Source organism: Pelobates fuscus, chromosome 6 (genome assembly GCF_036172605.1).
Source record: "Pelobates fuscus isolate aPelFus1 chromosome 6, aPelFus1.pri, whole genome shotgun sequence".
Taxonomy (NCBI): Eukaryota; Metazoa; Chordata; class Amphibia; order Anura; family Pelobatidae; genus Pelobates; species Pelobates fuscus.
Window position 1 is genome coordinate 224,076,357 of NC_086322.1, and position 23,169 is coordinate 224,099,525.

The 23,169-nt window shown below is 39.7% G+C and overlaps 1 protein-coding gene across 2 annotated transcripts in view; it reads left to right on the plus strand.

Moving 5' to 3' along the window:
* The window catches only part of AFF1 (ALF transcription elongation factor 1), a 165,521-nt gene that overhangs the window by 52,889 nt on the left and 89,463 nt on the right, over positions 1-23,169 (plus strand). For both annotated transcript variants that reach the window (XM_063458780.1, XM_063458781.1), the window contains exon 3: positions 41-877. In XM_063458780.1, the coding sequence (XP_063314850.1) occupies positions 41-877 (837 nt within the window). The remainder of the gene's footprint in view (positions 1-40; positions 878-23,169) is intronic.

Below are 23,169 nucleotides of genomic sequence, written 5' to 3' on the forward strand. Positions count from 1 at the left end.
TGTGTAAACCGTTTTTATTTCTTCTTTTGCCCACTTCTAGACAAGCAAGGGAGATGAGCTGTCCAATCGTATACAGAGTATGCTTGGTAACTATGAGGAGGTTAAGGAACTGATTGGTGCAAATCGCAATGAGAGTTTCATTGGCATACCTAAAAGTGTAGTGCCTAGTGCCTTACAGAGTAAGTCTGACAAGCCAAACGAGGTATCTCGGCACTCATTCCACAGTGGTACACATCGACCTATTGGTACGTCAAATATCTCTTCTGGCCATCGGCATAGACCTCATGCAGAGACTGCGCTGACTGCTGGTCATCTTGCAAAAAGCCACACTTCAGCACAAGGGCAAGTGGAGGATCGCCGCACTCGCGAGCAACAAACTGGAAGCAAACCCATGGATAAAAGTGGTAGGAGAGCCCGAGAATGCTCTGCTGAACAGTTATCCCCTTCCTCCATATCTGCCCTATCCCCTCTTCTTTCCTCCTTGTCCCCTCCAGGCGAGCCTTTGTCACCTTTACATTCCAGCCATGAAATGGATTCAAAGCCGCAGGACGGCCAAAGCCACGAGGAAACATACAGTCATGTAAATAAATCCCCATACCTGTATGATGTAGGAAGAAAGGATGGTGGTTCTTCTGTTACTAACTTGTTGCCTTCCACTCAAACCTTCCCGACATCATTGACTTCAAAAAATAATGTAATGCCTCAGAAGCCCACTGCTTATGTGCGTCCAATGGATGGACTAGATCAGGCCCCTAATCATTCTCCAGATCTGAAAACACTGCAAGAAGGTTATGACGGAGAACCTTATGTAACATATGCAGACCTTAAAGTGAAAGAGAAACTCTCAAGATCAGAAATTCCTTCTGGACAATTTGAGGTAAGGGTATTTTCTCTTCATAAAAAGAAAACAAAATCAATTTTCTCTGTATTTGTGTTCTTAATTTTATCATTTTGAATTTGCAAATGAGTGTAGTTAATAGTTACTAGCAGTGTTCTCATCCCCTATTCATGGAGTTTCTGGTGTCGAGAAAATTACCACTGTTGAACAAACAATTTGAGGCTAACCTTTGCTGCAGTTTAAAGAACAAAATGTGCATTCCTTACCCTATAGTGTTAATACCACCTTTTGTGTGGTTTGCCCCACTTTCATAAGAAAACTTGCCTTATTTGCAGTGCTGTGCTTTTCTGATGGAACTGGGCCCGCCCTCTATCTGCCTCCAAGGCTGACATGAACAGAATTCGCAATCTCAGCCAATCCAATGCTTTCCCATTGGAAAAGCATTGAGTTAGTTGAGATCATCGAGGAGGCGGGGTAGGGCCGAACGTCAGCCGGGCCAATCAGCATCTCCTCAATGAGATGCATTGAATTAATTAATCTCAATGGGCAAAGATCAGCGTCTCCATGCAGAGCATGGAGCCTCTAAACGCATTGCTGCAGCACTGGCCCAGGAAGCACCTCTAGTAGCCATCTGAGGAGTTGCCACTAGAGGTGTTCCTAGGCTGTAATATAAACACTGCCTTTTCCTAAAAAAGGCAGTGTTTACAGCAAAAAGCCTGCAGGGATTGGCAATACTCACCAGAACAACTACATTATGCTGCACTTGTTCTGGTGACTATAGTGTCCCTTTATAAATGTAGTATACATCCTCCTCCTTCCTATGGGGGATTTGCTAACTATCATGGTGATGTTATTGAGGTCTGTGTATGTACATTATCTCTGTGGTGTATTGGAAAGTGCTTATCCAACATCCATATTTTGCTTTATGCACAGCGTGAGTACATCCAGTGTCTCTTCACGGAGTTAAAAGCACCTCTAGTGGTTGTATGAGAAACTGCCACTAGAGGCAGTCTTAACCCTCCAATGTAAACAGAGTTTACCTCCGTGAAATGACGCTGGACATCCTCACGCTGTGCATAAAGCAAAATGTAGATGTTTTAAGAGACAGGGACAGTTCACCTAGACCACTTAAATTAGATGAAGTGGTTTGGGTGCCTATAGTGTACCTTTCAAAGGTTCAAATCTATTGAAGTTATTACTACAATTTACAAAGCAAATTTTCTGTATATGAGTGTTTTTGTTTTTTTTTTAATTACAAATATCTGTTAAGAACATGAATTTCTATGAACATGAATATAAAAAAAATATATATCTCCTTTTTGACAATTGTTTTGCTTAAATATGTCAACATTCTTTCTCCAAACCTGTCCACTCCTGTAGAAACTGACTGGACTGTTCAAGGAAAATGTTTTTAGAATTTCTAGCTAATTTTGGAATTCACAGTTTAACAGGTGTTTACGTATTTGTTTTTAATGATTTTGTGTGAGTTACCGTAATAGATCATTCACTAGCTTGTTTTCTTCTGATTGTTACTATAGACAATATTTTCTGTCTTATGTGTTTTTAAAATATATTTTCCAACATTGGCAAGTATGAAATGTCTGGAACAGGAGGAGGGCAGTAGAAAGATTATGGAGGGGTTGTTAATAATGTCACCTCTCGAGGTGTCTACATGTTGGGTTAATGGGTGACCAACCAGACAAGAAAGGCACATGACTAGCATGTATTTATTATATTTTGACGCAATTCCCATGATTGAGCCCTCACCAAATCAAATACAGGAACATTAATTGTGAGTTGTTTTTTCTCTTTGGTACTTTTAATTTATTTTGTATATTATGCCTTAAAAAGGAGTGGGACAACTATAGGCCCAAAAGGACCCTTTATTGAAGCAAATATTTGAAAAGCTTAGTGTCTCTTTTTAGTGAAAAATGTATTTTCTGTATACTCATGTTTCCCACTCAGTTTTGTTAAAGTGCTTTGAAGTTCCTCCGAATATTCTTTTACACTCCAGAGAGATTTCTGGAAATATACACATTGAAAATTTTTTGAGCTCTGTAGTTTGATTCTAGTTTCAGCGGAAAACGTTGGGCATTAAGGAGCTAATGGTGAATCGGTCTGTTTTAGCAGAGATTTTATTAGGTGGTTTTAAAATGTGTTGAAGGAAATTGCCATTTCTGTTATTGTCTATGTTCCCGAAGAAATAAAATCCGTTTATAGAGTGAGAACATATTGTTTTCAGGGTGTTGTTTTTTTGTAGACTTTCCTAAATTAAGTGCCAGACAGAGTAGAATAAAATATACTGTTCTCAGCAGCATTTTTCTATTTTGTAGATATTTTAAAGTGGATTATATGAAAAAAATACTAAGTGTCAACTAGCCATATTAAACACATAACAAGCCTGTCAAACAAAACAACCTCTCTCATACATTAATTCGTCTCCACCCAGTCACACTTAAAATTATTTAAAATGTCCAGCGTGAGGTATAGGTACTTTTAAAGTGCAAAGTATAATGTGCAGAAAACATTTCAGTTTGATTACTTTGACCTTAAAATGGAAATTCACTTTGAATTCACCTTGCATTCTCACTGTAGTTGCAGGGATAGGCAACCTTTGGCCCTCCAGTTGTTTTGGACTACATCTCCCATAATGCTGGCAAGGTATCATGGGAGATGTAGTCCTCAACATCTAAAGTGACGAAGGTTGCCTACCCTTGCGTGTAGCGAATACTTACACTTTTTTAAAATCCATGTGAAATTTTTTTTTTCTGGTTTTGTTTTCTTAGCACAAGGGTTGACAGCATATTGTATAACATAATGCTAGACCTGTGTATTTGAGCCGAGATAATTAATTCTATATAATAAACACCACAGGAAAAACATTTGCAATATTTTTTGTTTAGTTTTTTTATCTATTTTTTCTGGGCTTTTTTTTTTTTAAAATCCCAATTCTGAGAACAAACCTCTTAAAGGGTTATTCTTACCTGAACACATATAAAAAAACAACAAAAAAAAACTGTTCACTTTTTATACATAGCCCCAAATGTATTTGTACCCTTGAAGAATTAGGTAAAACATTTGGACAAAACTATGATGTGCTTTTCCCCTGCAAAACTCTGCTGCATTGTTGGTGCTTATTACAAATTACAGTTAAATGATGTTCTTTCACTGTAAATCTAAATTTCTTGATTGCATAGGACATGCAAAGTATGCGACTTTCTGCTGTTAGGCTTTCTAAAGGACTCGGCATAGCGGTTTGGATTAGGAAATCTACGAACAAGCTTCCAGCCCAAACTGAGAGGCACTCCCTCTAATTATAGCCCATTATATCAGAATTTCTAACACCATATGTCACAGGTAATAAAACAACCACCTTATAAGGGCTGTAAGTGTTGGCTTTGCAGCATGTGTTCCAGTTACAGAATAGGATACTTACGTGGCATTAGATGTTATTAGCTTGAACTATATTGTTGAGAGTACATAATATGTAATGTAAGACCTCAATTCTTCTGCCTGTAAAATAATCACACTACTTCCTTTTGTCAATGCAGAAGTAATGCTTCATCCAGTATTTTTTTTCATGGATGTTTACTAGGCTATGAATTCTAATCAACTGACAGCATATTTTAGGCCTAGATATAACATTATGGAAAATGGAGCTATTTAACGATTTTACCACTTTTTGTGTGTGTGTGTGTGTGTGTGTGTGTGTAAAATCCACAGTTTAATGCAGTGTTTTTGCTTTCATGAATTTGTTGCAATAACCATTTTGCACACATATTCCAGTTCTATAAATATTCATTCTACCTGTGAATGGATTTTTTTTTTCTGCGTGCCATCCAAAACTAGGCTGTTGTTTTTTCCCCATTTTTTTTTTTTATTAACTCCTTAAAGGGAGTGTAAGTTTTAATTTTATACTTTTTGCTTTGAATGCATGTTGAAAGTTGCCACAATTTATTGGCAGCATCTAAAATAGCCACCACGCTTTGTAACTCCCATTAATTTCAGGCAGCCCTAGGCCATGTTCCATTCATGTCCTCCCATGAACCCATAGACTACAATCCCCTAACCAATTACTCTTCACTACACTGAAAGTTAGCTATTACACTACACTATCTTTATAACCGTTATGCTAATCCTCTCTTAATAAGTCTTGTGATCTAAAAGATACATAATGGCAAAGCATATATTATATGGAGGGGAATGATACTGGGTTCTAGAAACATTTTGAAAACACTCAAGCATTGGTCTTGTGTTATGTCTCCAAAACCTCTCACTGGCATTATTTTTCAGAATACACAATTTTGTCACTCTGTATCCTCTGTGTATGTATGTGAGACATACATTACTCAAATAATTAGATTAAAATGTTTGAGACACATTCATAAACCTATACTGAAGGTTAATGGATCTATAAAAGCATCCAGAAATGAGAAATTCCATTATGTATCTTTGTTGTGTATCCTTTATTGTATCAAATTTTAGATTAGGGTAAGTGTTAAATGGAAACTCTGAAGCCACTGCTTAATGTGTAAATAATATTTTCTCTCTATTTTTCAGAGAGATTTAAAAAAAAAAAAAAAGAAATGGCTTAGCGGAGCTAAATTCAATAGGCAGGCAATTGCTTAAGCATCTGCCCATTAAGCTGCATTGGGAAATCTGTGATTGGACAGCCACAGAAAGTCTGGGTGGGGTTAGAAAAGGAGGGCTCACAAAGGTTCAAAAACCAAATCTGCATCTTGTGTAAGCTGTTTTAGATATACCCCAGTGGGAAAAAATCTATATGCATGTATGTTTTCATTGGAGTATATCTACTAAACCAAGCATGTCAAACTCGCGACCCACAAGGACCATCTTTGAGAGCCGTGAGTACATGCTCAGTGTTATAGCAGAGTAGGCACCTGCTTTCCCCATATTGCAGGTGCCTACTCTGCTAACATTTACCCGGCCGGGGGGGAGGACTGCGCGGGAACTCAGCCTTCCAGCTCTTCACTGCTCCCTCGCGCGCGCCGACTGAAGTGAAGCCGGGCGCCGAAATGTGACTTCATATTCCGGCACCCGGCATCACTAAACCACGCGCAGGAGCAGTAAGGAGCTGGAAGGACCCCAGGGAGATGCCGCCCATCGGCTGCATAAGGTAGGGAGCAATAAAGAAAAGTATGTGTGTGTCAGTGTGTGTGTGTCTGTCAGCGAGTATGTACGTGTGTCTGTCAGTCTTTCAACAAGCATGTCTGTGTCTGTCAGTGAGTGTGTCTGTGTGTCTTTCAGCAAGTATGTGTGTGTCTGTGTGTGTGTGGCCCACATAAACTTAAACCTTGTTTATCTGGCCCGTGCCACACTTTGAGTTTGCCATGCTTGTACTAAACAGTTTTTTTAAAAATGTTTATTTATGTACATTTTTATCTTGGCAATGGAGTGTTTCTAAGATGGTATAGAGGTTAATGTAGTGGTTCCCAAACCAGTACCCATGCCCCAGCCACATTCCAGGTCTTGTCAGAATCTCCATTGGAATAGAAAATGGAAATATATCAGTCATAGGCTGTTGCGGTGTCACTAGGACTTCTATTGGAACTAGTGCATTAATCGTTATTTTTGGCGTACTCTAATAGTTGTTTTATGTTAGTGTAGTGTATGGGGTTAATGTTTAGTGGTCGTATAGTGTATGGGTTGAATGAGAAGACCTTGGTGCAAGTTTAGCACAGCTACATGCCTACTTGCATATCCCAGTGTTACCGGATATTAGTTACAGTACTGGGAGGGAGGCCATTAAAATGTGGACCATAAAATGGAAGGATGCACAGAAGTAATTAATGCATAATTACCCAAACATTACAGGGAATAATTGCCTGGCATAAGAGGCTCTTTAACCCGTTCGCGCCGTTACGGCGTGCTATGCCGTCCCGGCGTTAATGGGCTTAAACGCCTTCACGGCGGCATAGCACGCCGCAGCGTTTTAGCCCTCCCACAGGTCCCTGATCCCTCCCAAACTGCAGATCACTGTTGGGGGACCTGCCTGGCAACCCAGGCAGGTCCCCTGTGGCCAATCCGTGGTGATCTGCAGTTTGTGATCGCAGTGACAGCCAGTCACTGCGATCACTGTTACAATGTGTCAGCCAATGATTTTAAATCACTGGCTGACACATTGTCTCTGCCCCTCTCCTCACCTCACTTCGATCTGAGAGAGAGAGGCAGAGAGATCGTTCCTGTAGAGCCCTGTGGAGAGAAAATTGTCAAAAAAAGAGAGAAAAAGTTAAAAAAAAATTACAAATTTTTAACCCTTCCAGTGCTGATCACAGCATTTAACACTGTGATCAGCCTGTTTAGGGATTTTAGTACATTTGTACTATTATTAATTATTTTTTTGACTTTTTTTTTTTACCCTTTGTCAGCCGCAGCATCCCAAATCTCCCTTAACCCTTTCCCTCCCTTTGCCGTGATCACTGTACTGTACAGTATCGCTACTGTACAGTATTTTACCAGTGATCACTGTGATCAGAGGGCTCTCTGATCAGGCTGACTTTTTTGGGGGGGGTTATTTTTATTAAAAAAACAAAAAATAAAATAAAAATTAACCCTTTCTGTACTGGTCGCAGCAGCCTAAACTGCGATCAGTACATTTATTTTATTTTTTGTGGGTTTCTGAGGGTGGGTAGTAGGGTGTTAGGCAGGTAGGAATTTAGTAATTTCCCCCTTAGATTTTTTTTATTAATTATTGAGTAGCCCCCCCTAGAATGGCACGTCGCTACTCGGCTGAGGAGGCGTACGCCATTCTGGCAGGCAGTGATAGTGACACTCTGCAAGATAGTGACACTATCACTGCCTCTGACATTGAGGCTATGACTGACTCCTCTAGTGATGGTGCCCCACCACCACCACCAAGAGGACGCTCAGCAAGCCCAATGCCAGATGGAGACTGGGTGCCCCCAAACCTGACGGCCCCAGATATTCCCCCATTTACGGCGACCCCTGGCATCACGGTTATGGTGGATGCTTGGGAGCCCCTAAAATATTTTGATTTGTTTATGTCAGAGGACGTATTTCAGTTATTGGTTGAGCAAACCAATTTATTTGCCAACCAATATCTGACTGCGAATCCGGGGTCACATTACAATCGGCGTAATATGTGGCACCCCACGGATCTCGCAGAAATGCGCAAATTTTGGGCCCTAACTCTAGTTATGGGCATTGTCAAAAAGCCGAGTATCAGGTCCTACTGGTACAACCACCCCATCCTGGCGACCCCTCTTTTCCCTGGGGTTATGAAGAGGGATCGCTATGAGCAGCTACTGCGTTTCCTCCACTTTAACGACAACACACTGTGCCCCCCAAGAAACAACCCATCGTTTGACAGGCTGTACAAAATTCGGCCCCTAATTGAACTCCTGTCAGACAAATTCTCCCAAAATTATGTCCCCGAAGAAAATATTTGTATAGATGAGTCCTTAATGAAATTTAAGGGCAGATTGCTTTTTAAACCGTATATCCCTTCTAAACGGTCCCGATACGGTGTAAAATTTTATAAATTGTGTGAATCAAAATCTGGATATACATGGGCGTTTCGTATTTATCAGGGGAAGGATAGCCATCTTGACCCACCAGGATGCCCTGATTCTGTGGGTACATGTGGCAAGATAGTATGGGACCTAATCCTTCCCTTGTTAAATAAGGGATACAGGCTATGGGTCGACAACTATTACACAAGCATAGAGTTATTTAAAACTCTATTTTGCTTTGAGACCGTAGCCTGTGGCACAGTGCGTAAGAATCGTAGAGGTTTCCCCCAAACCCTGGCAAGAGGTAGACGCAGTAGAGGCTCCCTTTCAGCGCTCCGCCAGGATGAGTTGCTTGCCCTTCGCTTCACCGATAGGAAAGATGTGTACATGTTGTCTACAATGCACGACGAAACTTCAGTGCCAGTGTCTGTGAGAGGTGGAACTGAGCAGCTGGAGAAGCCGAAGTGCATTGTAGATTACAGCAAGTTTATGGGGGGAGTAGACTTGGCTGATCAGTGCATACAGCCCTATCTGGTGAACCGGAAGAGTAGGACCTGGTACAAGAAAATTGCGATCTACATAACCCAGATTGCAATTTTCAATGCCTATGTGCTTTATAAAAAGGAAGCCATAGGTAGACCATGCCCATTTCTAGAGTTTATGGTCCAAATTGTGTCTCAAATTATATTTGCCCAGACCCCAAATCCTAACCCTCCTTTGGAATCAGAAGATGTCCAACGACTTTTCAGCAAACATTTCCCTTCCCGAATCCCCCCCACACCCTGTAAAAGGTCACCCCAACGAAAATGCCGTGTTTGCTGGAAAAGAGGAGTCCGAAAGGACTTCAGTTATTATTGTCCCTCCTGTCCATCCCTACCCGCCCTCTGCATAACAGACTGTTTCAAAGTCTACCATACAGAGCTGAACTACTAAATCACTCTGTATGGTACTTTGGCAGTTTGTTTGCTTGATTTCCCTGGATTCCCTGACCTCGGCTTGTCCTGACTATGCTTCGTTAGCTGCCTGTACCGACCCATTGGCTTGTTTTACCGACTACTCTGATTTCTGGATTCCCCTGACCTTGGCCTGTCCCTGTTTATGCTAGCCATTCTAAAGTGGCTACACCAAACAACTCAAAATACTATATTTGTAGTACTTGAAATGTGCGTTCACAAAAAAGCAAAAAAACTAATCACAGGGTTAATGCTACAGTATCTGAGTCAAAGATCTATCTGCCTCTCTCTGCCTTCAGATCAAAGTGTATGTGGGGGTACTGTACTATTCCTGTGATATACTAAAAACCTGGAAACATTGTACATGTAGGTATCGTTATATTCAGAAGACAGTGTTAAATCAAAATACTGAGGTTTTAGTGCACTAACTAATACCAGGATGATGACATTCCTAGGGAAAATGCAATTTATGTGATTAAAAAGACAAAAATAAAAGTAGAAATTGCTGCATTGGCCTATCATTTCTGTTAAAATGGCTAGACCAAACATCTCAAGGTCTGCCATTTGTTGTACTCTGGGTTGCCTACTTTTGAAAATGGTATGCCATAACGGTGGAAATGTATTTACCCAGGCTGCCATGCTCTCTAAATAGCCACATAGGCCCAGCAAATCACTTTGTCAAACTTACAAGCTAAAAGGGCATCTAATATATTTTGCCCTGTACTTATCGGAAAGAATCTGAAATAATGATACGTGGGGGTACCGTTATATTCAGAAGATAGTGTTAAATCAAAATACTGAGGTTTTAGTGCACTAACTAATACCAGGATGATGACATTTCTAGTGAAAATGCAATTTATGTGATTAAAAAGACAAAAATAAAAGTAGATATTGCTACATGGGCCTATCATTTCTGTTAAAATGGCTAGACCAAACATCTCAAGGTCTGCCATTTGTTGTACTCTGGGTTGCCTACTTTTGAAAATGGTATGCCATAACGGTGGAAATGTTATTACCCAGGCTGCCATGCTCTCTAAATAGCCACATCAAATCACTTTGTCAAATATCCAACTTTGAAATGGACATCTAATTTATTTGTCCCTGTGACTTCCCCCCCAAAAAACAGAAAATCCGGTACATGGGGGTACTGTTACATTCAGGAGACAATGTTAAAAGAAAATAGTGAGGCTTTGTTCCAATAACTCATACCAGGAATAAGAAATGTCCTGTGAAAAGTGAGTTCATGTGTGGAAAAAAGCACAAATAAAACTATTACCGCTATGTGGGGCCTTCATTTCTGATAAAGTGGTTCGACCAAACATCATAAAATGCACCATTTGAAATACTCTGGGTTGCCTACTTTTGAAAATGGTATGCCATAATAGTGGAAATGTTATTACCCAGGCTGCCATGCTCTCTCAAAGGCAAGATAGGCCCAGAAAATCGCTTTGCCAATTTTCAATGTGTAAAACCAAAAATGGACAAGTGTATATTTGACCCTGTAACTTTCCAAAACCCCATAAAACCTATACATGGGGGGTACCATGGCGCTCGTGAGACATCACTGAACAGAAATAGGAGTGTTTCAGGGCAGTAAACTACATACTGACGTTAATATTATCAGTAAAAGTACAGTTTTTATGTGAAAAACGCAAAAAAAAAAGGAACACTAACTTTGGCTAGCATTTGTGCCCAAATGGCTACTACAAAAGACTGTCCATACCCAATTTTGAATACCCTGGGATGTCTACTTTTTCAAATGGTATGCCATTAAGGGGTAATTTTCATTTCTTGGCTGCCATACGGCCTCAAAGGCAGCCTAGACACAGCAAACTCATCTGACAAATTCCATTGTGAAAAAGCATAAATGGATAAGCCGTATATATGACCCTGTAACTTTAAAAAAAAAACATACAACCTATACATGGGGGGTACCTTGGCGCTCGTGAGACATCACTGAACAGAACTGAGAGTGTTTCGGGGCAGTAAACTACATACTGACGTTAATATTATCAGTAAAAGTACAGTTTTTATGTGAAAAACGCAAAAAAAAAAAACGGAACACTAACTTTGGCTAGCATTTGTGCCCAAATGGCTACTACAAAAGACTGTCCATACCCAATTTTGAATACCCTGGGATGTCTACTTTTTCAAATGGTATGCCATTAAGGGGTAATTTTCATTTCTTGGCTGCCATACGGCCTCAAAGGCAGCCTAGACACAGCAAACTAATCTGACAAATTCCATTGTGAAAAAGCATAAATGGATAAGCCGTATATATGACCCTGTAACTTAAAAAAAAAACATAAAACCTATACATGGGGGGTACCATGGCGCTCGTGAGACATCCCTGAAAAGAACTAGGAGTGTTTCAGGGCAGTAAACTATATACTGACAATAATATTCTCAGTAAAAGTACAGTTTTTATTTGAAAAATGAAAAAAAAAAAAAAAATAACACTAACTTTGGCTAGCGTTTATGCCCAAGTGGCTACTCCAAAAGACTGGGCATACCCCATTTTGAATACCCTGGGATGTCTACTTTTTCAAATGGTATGCCATGATGGGGTAACTTACATTTCTTGGCTGCCATACGGTCTCAAAGGCAACCTAGGCCCAGCAAACCAATCTGTGAAACTTCTATGTAAAAAATAAATAAATAGACAAGACATATATTTGACCCTGTAACTTTCCAAAACACCATAAAACCTATACATGGGGGTTACTGTTTTACTCATGAGACATTTCTGAATACAAATATGTATGTTTTATTGCAGTAAAACCAAACAGTATTGTGACATTAACAGTTAAATTGACATGCAGAAATTGAAAAATATCAAAATTTCTTAATTTTTCAAACTTTTTTAGATTTTATTCATATAAAGTGGAGTTCTATATATGAATGTTTGATATGGAATGAAAGCCCTGTTTCCCCTGAACAAAACGATATATAATAAGTGTGGGTGCACTTAGTATGAAAGAGGTAAATTATAGTTGAACAGACCGAGCCAAATTCTGTGGTTTGTTTACGTTTTGTTTTGATCACAACTTGTACATTTGGCTCCGTCCTTAAGGGGTTAAAGATTAACAACATTTCCTGCCATCCGTACACTGAAATGGAATGTCATACTTGTTTAGCACTGAACGTTCCGTACGCTCCACTTTTACCAAACATGTAAACTTTGTATATTGATGGAACGGAAAATTTAACAGGCATTGGTCCTGAAGGTGTTCACTGTATAAATTAACTCCTATTTCTGTGTTTGGAAAATAAGTTAAATGAAGTATGTGTAGGTGGCCACACAGTGAAAATAATACAAGGAGAGTCAGGAATTTTACACTCTGAAAAGAACTATGTGAAGGATGCCTATGCTTCTGTGTTGCACACATGCCACGTAGATCTCATGCAGCCGTCACTGTGCCTGATGGATCTGCTCTCGATCAGTCTTGTTGCTTTCTGTCCAGTGACATGTTTTCACCTTATTACCTCTGCCACCCATGTCTGTAATGACATCAAGCTAAAGAGATTTCCTCTTCCACATAGCTCTCGGCTAATTAAATTTCCAGGGCCTGTGTGTCACCTGCAGCTGCTTTTTCTTTGTTGGCGTTTCTCTCTTGGCAACAGTGCCAGAGTGAGCTTGGTTATTTGAATAAAACAACCGCTTTTGCTGCAGAAAAGAGTAATCCACACTGGGATAGCTATGCAGTGACTCACGTGGACTTTCTCTGTGCAGGCACAGTCCTTTATTGCCCTTTTTATTATTAATTATTAACGCCAGCAAATGCCATAGCGCTGTACAATGGGCTTTAGCTTTTAGCCATGTGACTATTACTGCAAGCTGGATCACGTCGACATTGAGCCTCGCTTTTTGTTCTGTATCAGAGCTGCGGTCTACTAAGCCTTTTTGTTGAATTTTCACTTACCCATTTGTACCCTGTTCCCATCGTGCAAAAAAAAAAGAAAGGCAGAGGGCTTTTTGTTGGGCAAGCAACATTAGGTCAAAAGGTACAAAGCAACCGTTTAATGCAGGTTGTGACAATTATGAAGGAACTGCAAACTTTGGCTTATTTATATTTTACTAGACATGCATTTTTAAATGTCTTAAGTTGCATATATAGATTTGTACTAGCAAAGCAATCACTGGGAGTTTGCTCTATAAAGAAAACTATTGCTATTGTGCAATAAGTAAAAACATACAAAGATTGCCTGAAATGGTTCATCATTTTATGCTTTCCCAACCTGCAGTTTTGAGGCTGATTCTCCCAATGAGACGAAAAAGGGCTTTATTTGGGACTCTGAGCCTTGTAATTTAATAAATATATTGCTTGCTGAACATTTAAAAAAAAAATAAAAAAAAAATTCACATTTTGTATAAACATAAAAAAAATCACTTCAAGCAAGTACTTTTAGGTGTTGGTGTTACTTTATAAATGCGCTGATTGCTTTGCACTGTTGCCAGGAGCTGGATCCTTCCTTGACAATGCCGATTTGACAAAACATTGGGATACTTTTTTGTTTGGGTATGCTTTTTTTTCCTTCATTGTTTTGAGTATTATTTTTTATTTTTTTTGAGTATTGTTTGAGATTGACAGCCCTGGGAGGCATCCCTGCATGCAGACAATAGATATTAAAAATATTAGAGTGTAATGCCTCATAACCACTTTAACTAGATTATTGTTATGCTGCTTAGAGTGCCCTTTTAAAGAAAGAAGTTCTCGTTTTATATTTTGGCTGTACCAGGACAGTTTTGCATATGATAAGAAATATAAAATAATAATAATAAAAAATTTTTTTAGAGGTGATAATGCCCCTTAAGTGATCCCTTTTCTCACAATAAAGGCAGACTTCAGCCATCAGTCACAGTTCACCGCAGGGGAAGTCAATTAACATTCTAATAGAACTACTGAGAAGAGAAGCTTTAATTTGTAATGGCCAACACATGTATACAATATTAACTTGGCTATACAAGGAAAAGTATTTTCTTTAGTCACATGATTACAATATTGTATAGCAGGGCTTCCCAAACTTTTATGGGCCGAGACCCACTTTTGAAAACTGTAATTTTTCGAGACCCACTTGCTTTTAATGCATATTTTAAAAATAAACACCATGGTAATCCGTTTTAAAGGCATACAATTGGCACACTATGGCGATCGGTTTTATAAGAATAAAAATATCACTCCATGGCAATCCGATTTAGAAGCATAACATTGTCACTTCATGGCTATCCGTTTTAGAGGCATACAATTGGCACACCATGGCAATCGGCTTTAGAGGCATACAATTGGCACACCATGGCAATCCGTTTTAGAGGCATACAATTAACACACCAGGGCAATCGGCTTTAGTGGCATACAATTGGCACACCATGGCAAGCAGCTTTAGAGGCATACGATTGGCACACCATGGCAATCCGTTTTAGAGGCATACAATTGGCACACCATGGCAAGCAGCTTTAGAGGCATACAATTGGCACACCATGGCAAGCAGCTTTAGAGGCATACGATTGGCACACCATGGCAATCTGTTTTAGAGGCATACAATTGGCACACCATGGCAATCCGTTTTAGAGGCATACAATTAACACACCAGGGCAATCGGCTTTAGTGGCATACAATTGGCACACCATGGCAAGCAGCTTTAGAGGCATACGATTGGCACACCATGGCAATCCGTTTTAGAGGCATACAATTGGCACACCATGGCAAGCAGCTTTAGAGGCATACAATTGGCACACCATGGCAATCCGTTTTAGAGGCATACGATTGGCAAACCATGGCAATCCGTTTTAGAGGCATACAATTGGCACACCATGGCAAGCAGCTTTAGAGGCATACGATTGGCACACCATGGCAATCTGTTTTAGAGGCATACAATTGGCACACCATGGCAAGCAGCTTTAGAGGCATACGATTGGCAAACCATGGCAATCCGTTTTAGAGGCATACAATTGGCACACCATGGCAAGCAGCTTTAGAGGCATACAATTGGCACACCATGGCAAGCAGCTTTAGAGGCATACGATTGGCAAACCATGGCAATCCGTTTTAGAGGCATACAATTGGCACACCATGGCAAGCAGCTTTAGAGGCATACGATTGGCACACCATGGCAATCTGTTTTAGAGCCATACAATTGGCACACCATGGCAAGCAGCTTTAGAGGCATACAATTGGCACACCATGGCAAGCAGCTTTAGAGGCATAAGATTGGCACACCATGGCAATCTGTTTTAGAGGCATACAATTGGCACACCATGGCAAGCAGCTTTAGAGGCATACAATTGGCACACCATGGCAAGCAGCTTTAGAGGCATACAATTGGCACACCATGGCAAGCAGCTTTAGAGGCATACGATTGGCAAACCATGGCAATCTGTTTTAGAGGCATACAATTGGCACACCATGGAAATCCGTTTTAGAGGTATACAATTGACACACCATGGCAATCCGTTTTAGAGGCATACAATTGGCACACCATGGAAATCCGTTTTAGAGGCATACAATTGGCACACCATGGCAATCCGTTTTAGAGGCATACAATTGGCACACCATGGCAATCCGTTAGAGGCATACAACTGGAACATCATGGCATCTTGAAATGTATTAACTTGGCACACCATGGCAATCAACTTTAAATGCATAGAATTGGCATTTCATAGCCGTTTTAGAGGCATACCTTTGGCATATAATAGCAGTTGTAAAGGCAAAAACTTTGCATATCATGACAATCCGTTTTAGAGACATACACCTACTTACTCGCAGAATCAGAAGCGCTGTGTTCCACTCTTTCATCCAGGCACCTCACGTTGAGTATCCCAGTGGTAGAACTAATGTAGAGAGGGCCCTGGTGCAAGTATGTTTTTTTCTGGGAACCCCTCTAGTGCAAGTGCGGCCAAAAGGTGGATCCCCATCTGTCGGAGAACTTCAACAATGCTATGCCAGCTGGGGATCTACCATTTGCCATTGTTGCAGGGTTGTATTTGTGAGCAGTGTTTGAATGTAAGCACGTTTTTGTATAAAGTATTTGTATGTACTGAGGCATTGGAATGTAGTGGTGTACTTGTGTGTAGTGTTTGCGTCTGAATGCAGGAATGCGTTTGTGTGTAGTGTTGGACTTTAAATGCAGGTGTGCTTTTGTGTGTAGTGTTGGTGTTTGTATATAATTTTAATGTTTTAATACAGGGGTGTGTCTGTATGTAATGCTTGCGTTTGATTGCAGTGTGTGTATATTGTGTATATAAAAATACATATACACAATGTGTGTTTGAATGTAAGCATGTTTTTGTATGGAGTATGTGTGTGAATGTTGGTGTTTGAATGCAGGTGTGCATTTGTGTGCAGTGTATACACTTCCAAACACTGAAATACAAATACACACAATGACCCAGTGAGACACACACTGTGACCCCTAGTTTCCCCATACACAGCCATTAATGTACACACGTACACACACGGACACACATACACACTCTGACGCAAATGGATACACAGGGACAGGAGGTGAGGGTGACCATGTGAGGAGCGTGTGTGCTGGTGACAGTGTGGGGATGGGTGAGAAAGGGTGACGGTGTGGGGTGGAGCCTGAGAAATGGTAACAGTGTGGGGGTGACAGTGTGAGAAAGGGTTACAGTGTGGGGTGAAGGGCGAGAAGGGGTTACAGTGGGAGGGCAGGCTTTGTCCTACCTTTATTTTTAATTAAATACATTCCCTGGTGGTCCAGTGTCCTCCCTTCATTTTTAATTAAATAAATTCCCTGGTGGGTTAACTCTCCGGTCTGCAGCTCTGCCGGATGCAGAGCTGCAGACCGTGTGATAGAAGTCTCGCGAGCACCCAGAGTGTTGCCATCTCTGCACCCGGTGAAGCTGCAGACCGGAGGTCTGGGCTCATTCTCGAGTAGACTGATGGAGGGGCCCGGCAGCATACAGGGCAAGCTGCTGGCCCCCTGCTGGTGTCGGGCCCGCAATCATGGACTGAGGGCCCCACCAATCAGTCTGCCTGTCTGCCTCTCGAGTCACTGGCGGCCCTGGATGTGTGGGTTAGCGCGACCCACTAGAAATTACCTGGCGACCCACACTTTGTGGAAACCCTGTTGTACAGAATGCTTAAAGAGACACTCTAAGCACTGTAACACTTCATCTCATTGAAGTGGTAATAGTGTCTGGCGTCCCCTAGTGCCGTCCTTCCATTAAAGTTTTAAACCATTTTTGAATGATGCTAAACGAGAGTGCTGCAAGTGCTAATGAGGGAGTCATTTAATTGAGCAGCAGTGGGTGGCTGTGATTTTGGTTGAGAGTATCCTAAAGAACCTAAAGGAGGGTGAAACGTTACAAAGAAACGTAAGCTATCGACTATACTTAAAATATCGGTCTTGCTAATGAAAGATCTGATCTAAGCCTGTTAACATATTGTACGTAGCCATTGCATACAGTGCACTACTGTTTTGTTGTACAATCTGTCCAGCATTCCTGGTGTGTTCTGTGGATGTTGGGGAGAAGTTTGAAGGACCGTGTAGTATGATGCACCCGTGAGATCGTTTGGATTCTAGGATCACATTTCTTTGGTCCTTGATTTTACTCTTGAGGTTTGTTCATTTCTATTACTGCCTGGCTCCCCTGTATATTTTTTCTTATTTTAGTTGGAAACTGAAGGACTTGAGAAAATAGCAGACTCTGTAGGAAGTATGTAAGGGGAAACAATCGAAATTATTGACTAATGAAAAAATCACTTAATTTTCACATGCAAAAAATGACATGAGCCGTATGTGTACGTTATGAATAAATTTAAAAAAACAAACAAACCCTGAAACATTTTCTTTTCGAGAAATCTAGATTTAGAGTTAAAACTTCCCAATTTGAACCATTTTTGAGTCTCTAAACCGATTCTAAAACCTGTCAGTTATCCTAGTGCCAGTGTGTGAATCTGCTTTAACCCTGCATTCAGTTTATTTACTGGGTCGTTCTGGATGACAAAAAAATTGTAGACATCTGATCTGTGAGTTCCCACTGCCATCTCTGGCTTCTAAGTGTGCTGTTCCCATGGCTTTGCAGCAGATCAGGGTCAGGTCGCTGGTAAACCAATAAATTATTGTGACAGAATCGGCAGCAGCACAAGGCCATGAAAGGTGCACGCTAAAGAGTGAAACAGATTGTACTAACTAAAAAGACACGCTGGAAGTTCCAACCTCTCCAAACATTCCGTCCCTCAGCCTGTCTGCGTAAAAAGTGGCTATAGTGACTAAAGTGATTATAAATCTGCATGGGAGTTCATTAATATTTTAAAAATATGGCATACAAGTTATTGGTGATCTATTAAGACCACTTTAAAGTGTGTGTATATATAGGAATTTGTTTGGATGGGTAAAGTGGATCTACCATACCTTGGGCCCAAGGACCCCTACTACGCTGTAACTTGCTACTGATTGCCAAAACATTTGATCAAGTGTAAAGCGTTCACCAAGAGGATGATTTAAAGCTGGAAAGTGGTATGGCATGCTAACCCTCCCCGCACCCCCCAAAAAATAATCAAAACTAAAATGGCGTAGAAGCTTTAAGTAGAACTACATTTTCAATTTTAGTTTCCTTTGCAAGGATGCAAAGCTACCTGGCCCCAAAACAAGGCACTAATGGTAGCTATGAGCCACTTGCAAAAAAGTGGTCCCTGTTAGGGACGAAGTATAAGGGCAGTAGTTGAAAATAATAGATCGTTAAACAATATTGGGTATATTTAAAGCAAGCATGTCAAACTCAGTCTGGCATGGGTCACATAAACAAGGTTTAAGTTTATGTGGGTCGCAAAAAAAACCTTACATTTTCATAGAAATGTAGGTTTATTTTAAAAAGTACATTATAAAAAAAACTGCATCTACTAAATCCCAAACTCCCCCTCCCCACCCCCTACTAAATCCCAGGCGCCCCTCCTCTACTAAACCACAGCACCACCCTGTGCCAAATCTGATCCTCCTGCAGACACACACTGACACACACATACTCACTGACACACACATACTCACTGACCGACACACACACACACTTTATTGCTCCCTACCTTTTGGAGCCGATGTGGGGAATCTCCCTGGGGTCCTTCTATTTGCTCCCTCTTGTGGTTTAGTGAAGCTGGGTGCCAGAATATGGCGTCATATTCCGGCGCCCGGCTTCACTACAGACTGCACGCGAGGGAGCAGGAGCACTGAGCTCCCTCGCTGGCCCTCCTCCCAAGCCGGATAAGTTTTAGCAGAGTAGGCACCTGCAATGTGGGGAAACAGGTGCCTACTCTGCTATAACACCCGCATGTACTCACGGCTCGCCAGGCCGCAAAGATGGTCCTTGTGGGCCACGAGTTTGACATGCTTGATTTAAAGGATTTCCACGTTATGCACACTTTCCAATTAGATTAGAAATGGTTTTCAATATAGAGTGGCACTTCACTCAGGGTTATTCACTCATATGTTCATTGCTGTAAAAATTACTGAATTTAGAATGTTAAAAAAAAGAAAAAAAACTGTAAAAATAATATATACTTGATTTAAAAAAAAAAAGTGTGTAAAAAATCTCCCAAAAAGTTCATAATTTTATTGCGGATTCATTAATATGAAAATTGGACAGACCTCAAAATATTAATTATTTTAAAAACATTTAAAAAAAAAAAAAATTTAAAGTAAATTTAAATTATTTTAACCCCTTCAGGACCGTCATCGGCATTTTTGCGTTGCCGACAGACGACGGTCCTGAACCGTCCTAAATTTAAGAGGTACTTGCCCGATCGCCGTCGTTCCCCCGGCGGCGATCGGCGGTGCTCCCGTTGTGGGGAGACTGCCTGCAGCCCAGACAGTCTCCCCATGGCGGATTAGGACCCCTGTGGCCATGTGATCGCCCAACAGGGCGACCACATGGTCACAATAGGTGTCCATGTGTCTGCCTGCAGGGGGACTGTCTGTGCTGACAGGCAGTCTCCCTGCAAGTGTAAAATCATAAAAAAAAATAAAGTTAAAGTGAATAAAAAAAATTATTATTATATATGTGTGTGTGTGTATATATATATATATATATATATATATATATATATATATATAATACCTATATAATATACGTCTATATATCATATATATAATGTCATACTAAGTGTATTTTTATATTAATATGTACATATATTAATATAAAAATACACTTATAATTAAATTACACACGTGTGTGTGTGTGTGTGTGTGTGTGTATATATATATATATATATATATATAACTATATATATTGTGTGTATATATATATATATATATATATATATATATATTATAAAATACAAATAAAAAGTAATTTAAATTAAACATGTAAAAATAATAATAAAAATTTAGAATAAAATTTCGTATAGATATATAATTTTTTTTAACTGTATTTTGATATTAATATATATATATATATATATCAAAATACACTTAGAATGAAATTGTATATATATCTATGTATATATAAATAAATAAAAAGAATACGAACTATTCATATGTCCATATACAAAATTACATAAATAATTATATAAATATACACGTAGACCTCAAATATATAAATATGCATATATATTTAAATTCTACGTGCGTATTTATGTAATATTTTTACATAATTAAGTTATTTTATTGATTGCAATTTAAGGGACCTGCCTGCCAACCCAGGCCGAAAGTCCAGAGAATTTAATTTGCTCTCACTGTATTTTACCCTGTAACGTTCTACGACACCCTAAAACCTGTACATGGGGGGTACTGTTTTACTCGGGAGACTTTGCTGAACACAAATATTAGTGATTCAAAACAGTAAAACCTATCACAGCAATGATATTGTCAGTGAAAGTGACTTTTTTTTGCATTTTTCACACACAAACAGCACTTTTACTGATGATATAATTGTTGTGATACATTTTCCAGTTTTGAAACACTAATATTTGTGTTCAGCAAAGTCTCCTGAGTATAAAAGTACCCCCCATGTACAGGTTTTATAGCGTTTTTGAAAGTTACAGGGTCAAATATATGGGTCAAATATTTTTACATTGAAAATGGCCAGGTTGGTTACGTTGCCTTTGAGAGCGTATGGTAGCCCAGGAATGAGAATTACCCCCATGATGGCATTCCATTTGCAAAAGAAGACAACCCAAGGTATTGCAAATGGGGTATGTCCAGTCTTTTTTAGTAACTACTTAGTCACAAACACTGGCCAAAATTAGTGTTCAATTTAGTTTTTTACTTTTTTCACACACAAACAAATATGAACGCTAACTTTGGCCAGTGTTTGCGACTAAGTGGCTACTAAAAAAGTCTGGACATACCCCATATTGAATACCCTGTGTTGTCTACTTTAAAAAATATATGTACATGTGGGGTGTTATTCAGCGATTTATGACAGATAATAGTGTTACAATGTCACTATTGATACATTTTAAAAATGTATGTTTTGAAACTGCAATATCCTACTTGTACTTATAGCCCTATAACATGCAAAAAAATAGCAAAAAGCATGTAAACACTGGGTATTTTTAAACTCCGGACAAAATTTTGAATCTATTTAGCAGTTTTTTTCATTCGCTTTTGTAGATGAGTAAAAGATTTTTCACATAAAAGTCAAAAAACATGTATTTTTTTCAATTTTTCATCATATTTTTTAAAAATTAAATTACATGAGATTATATAAATAATGGTATGTAAAGAAAGCCCCCTTTGTCCTGAAAAAAAAACAATATATAATTTGTATGGGAACAGTAAATGAGAGAGCGGACAATTACAGCTAAACACAAACACCACAAAAGTGTAAAAAGATGCCTGGTCGCAAATGTACAACATCGCAAAAACAGTCCGGTCCTTAAGGGGTTAAAGACTGGAATACATAACGTGTCAACATAGCCATTACAGATATGCGGTAAATGATTCACGTAACATTAACTATGCAGTAATGGGAATGAGATTAGGGAATTATAGCAGCAATGCTAAAAAAAAAAAAAAAAAAATTCCATCTACAATGCAATTTGCTTAACAACCCCGCCGTATAACTATATGCAGTATTAATTATGTGAAGTGCTTCGTCCCTCTGGGAAAGAAGGCCTAATTGAGGCTTTTTAAACCTTGTTAAAGCCAGTGTCTGTTTTTCTCTAGAACAAAGAGGTAGAAAGAAACTGGGAGCGTGCTTACTGTGTGGAGTTTCCTTTCCCATCACAGTGCAGCAGAACCAATGCAATGTTTTAATCACTGCTGGGTATGTTTTAGTCTCTCTCCATTGTGTGATTGCTTCTAGAACAAACAGTTTTATGGCACTATTCCCACTTAGCATTATGAATTGGGCATTGGAAACCCTAATCTTCATGTGATACTGTCTCTGTTTACCTTTTGTACATATCAGTGTAACTATATAAGTAATGTTACTATATCACTGCTGTTACTGCAGTGACCTGTGCATGTCACAATACATTGTCTGCTTTTCTATTGCTCAACATGTGTGTGTGCAGGCTGTATACTGCTATCATTAGATTTGTGGGTTACCTAATAATGAAGGTAAATGCCACTCGGCTGTAAATGTGTAATATATCGCCATTTGGAAGGGTTCTAAGTAAGCCATTAACGAGGAACTATTTCTATGCGCATATCAGACTGGAACACCCTTAAACAAGGGTCGTTGGGGTGGACATGCGTGTTTCCCGTTGGTTGTCTTCCTGCACAATCCTTCTAGACACCATGTAAAATTCTCTATATCTAGAATATATTTTAGGAGCCCACCAATCACTATAGTGCAATTTGACTCTTCTTAGCTGGGGTCCGCTGGGCACTGCTCCCCATCTTGGTCTGTCGTACAGGGCAGGTTAGTATTCTGAGCTCGTTGGCTAATCACTCTCAGCCAATGAGATAAGTCTTGCACCTC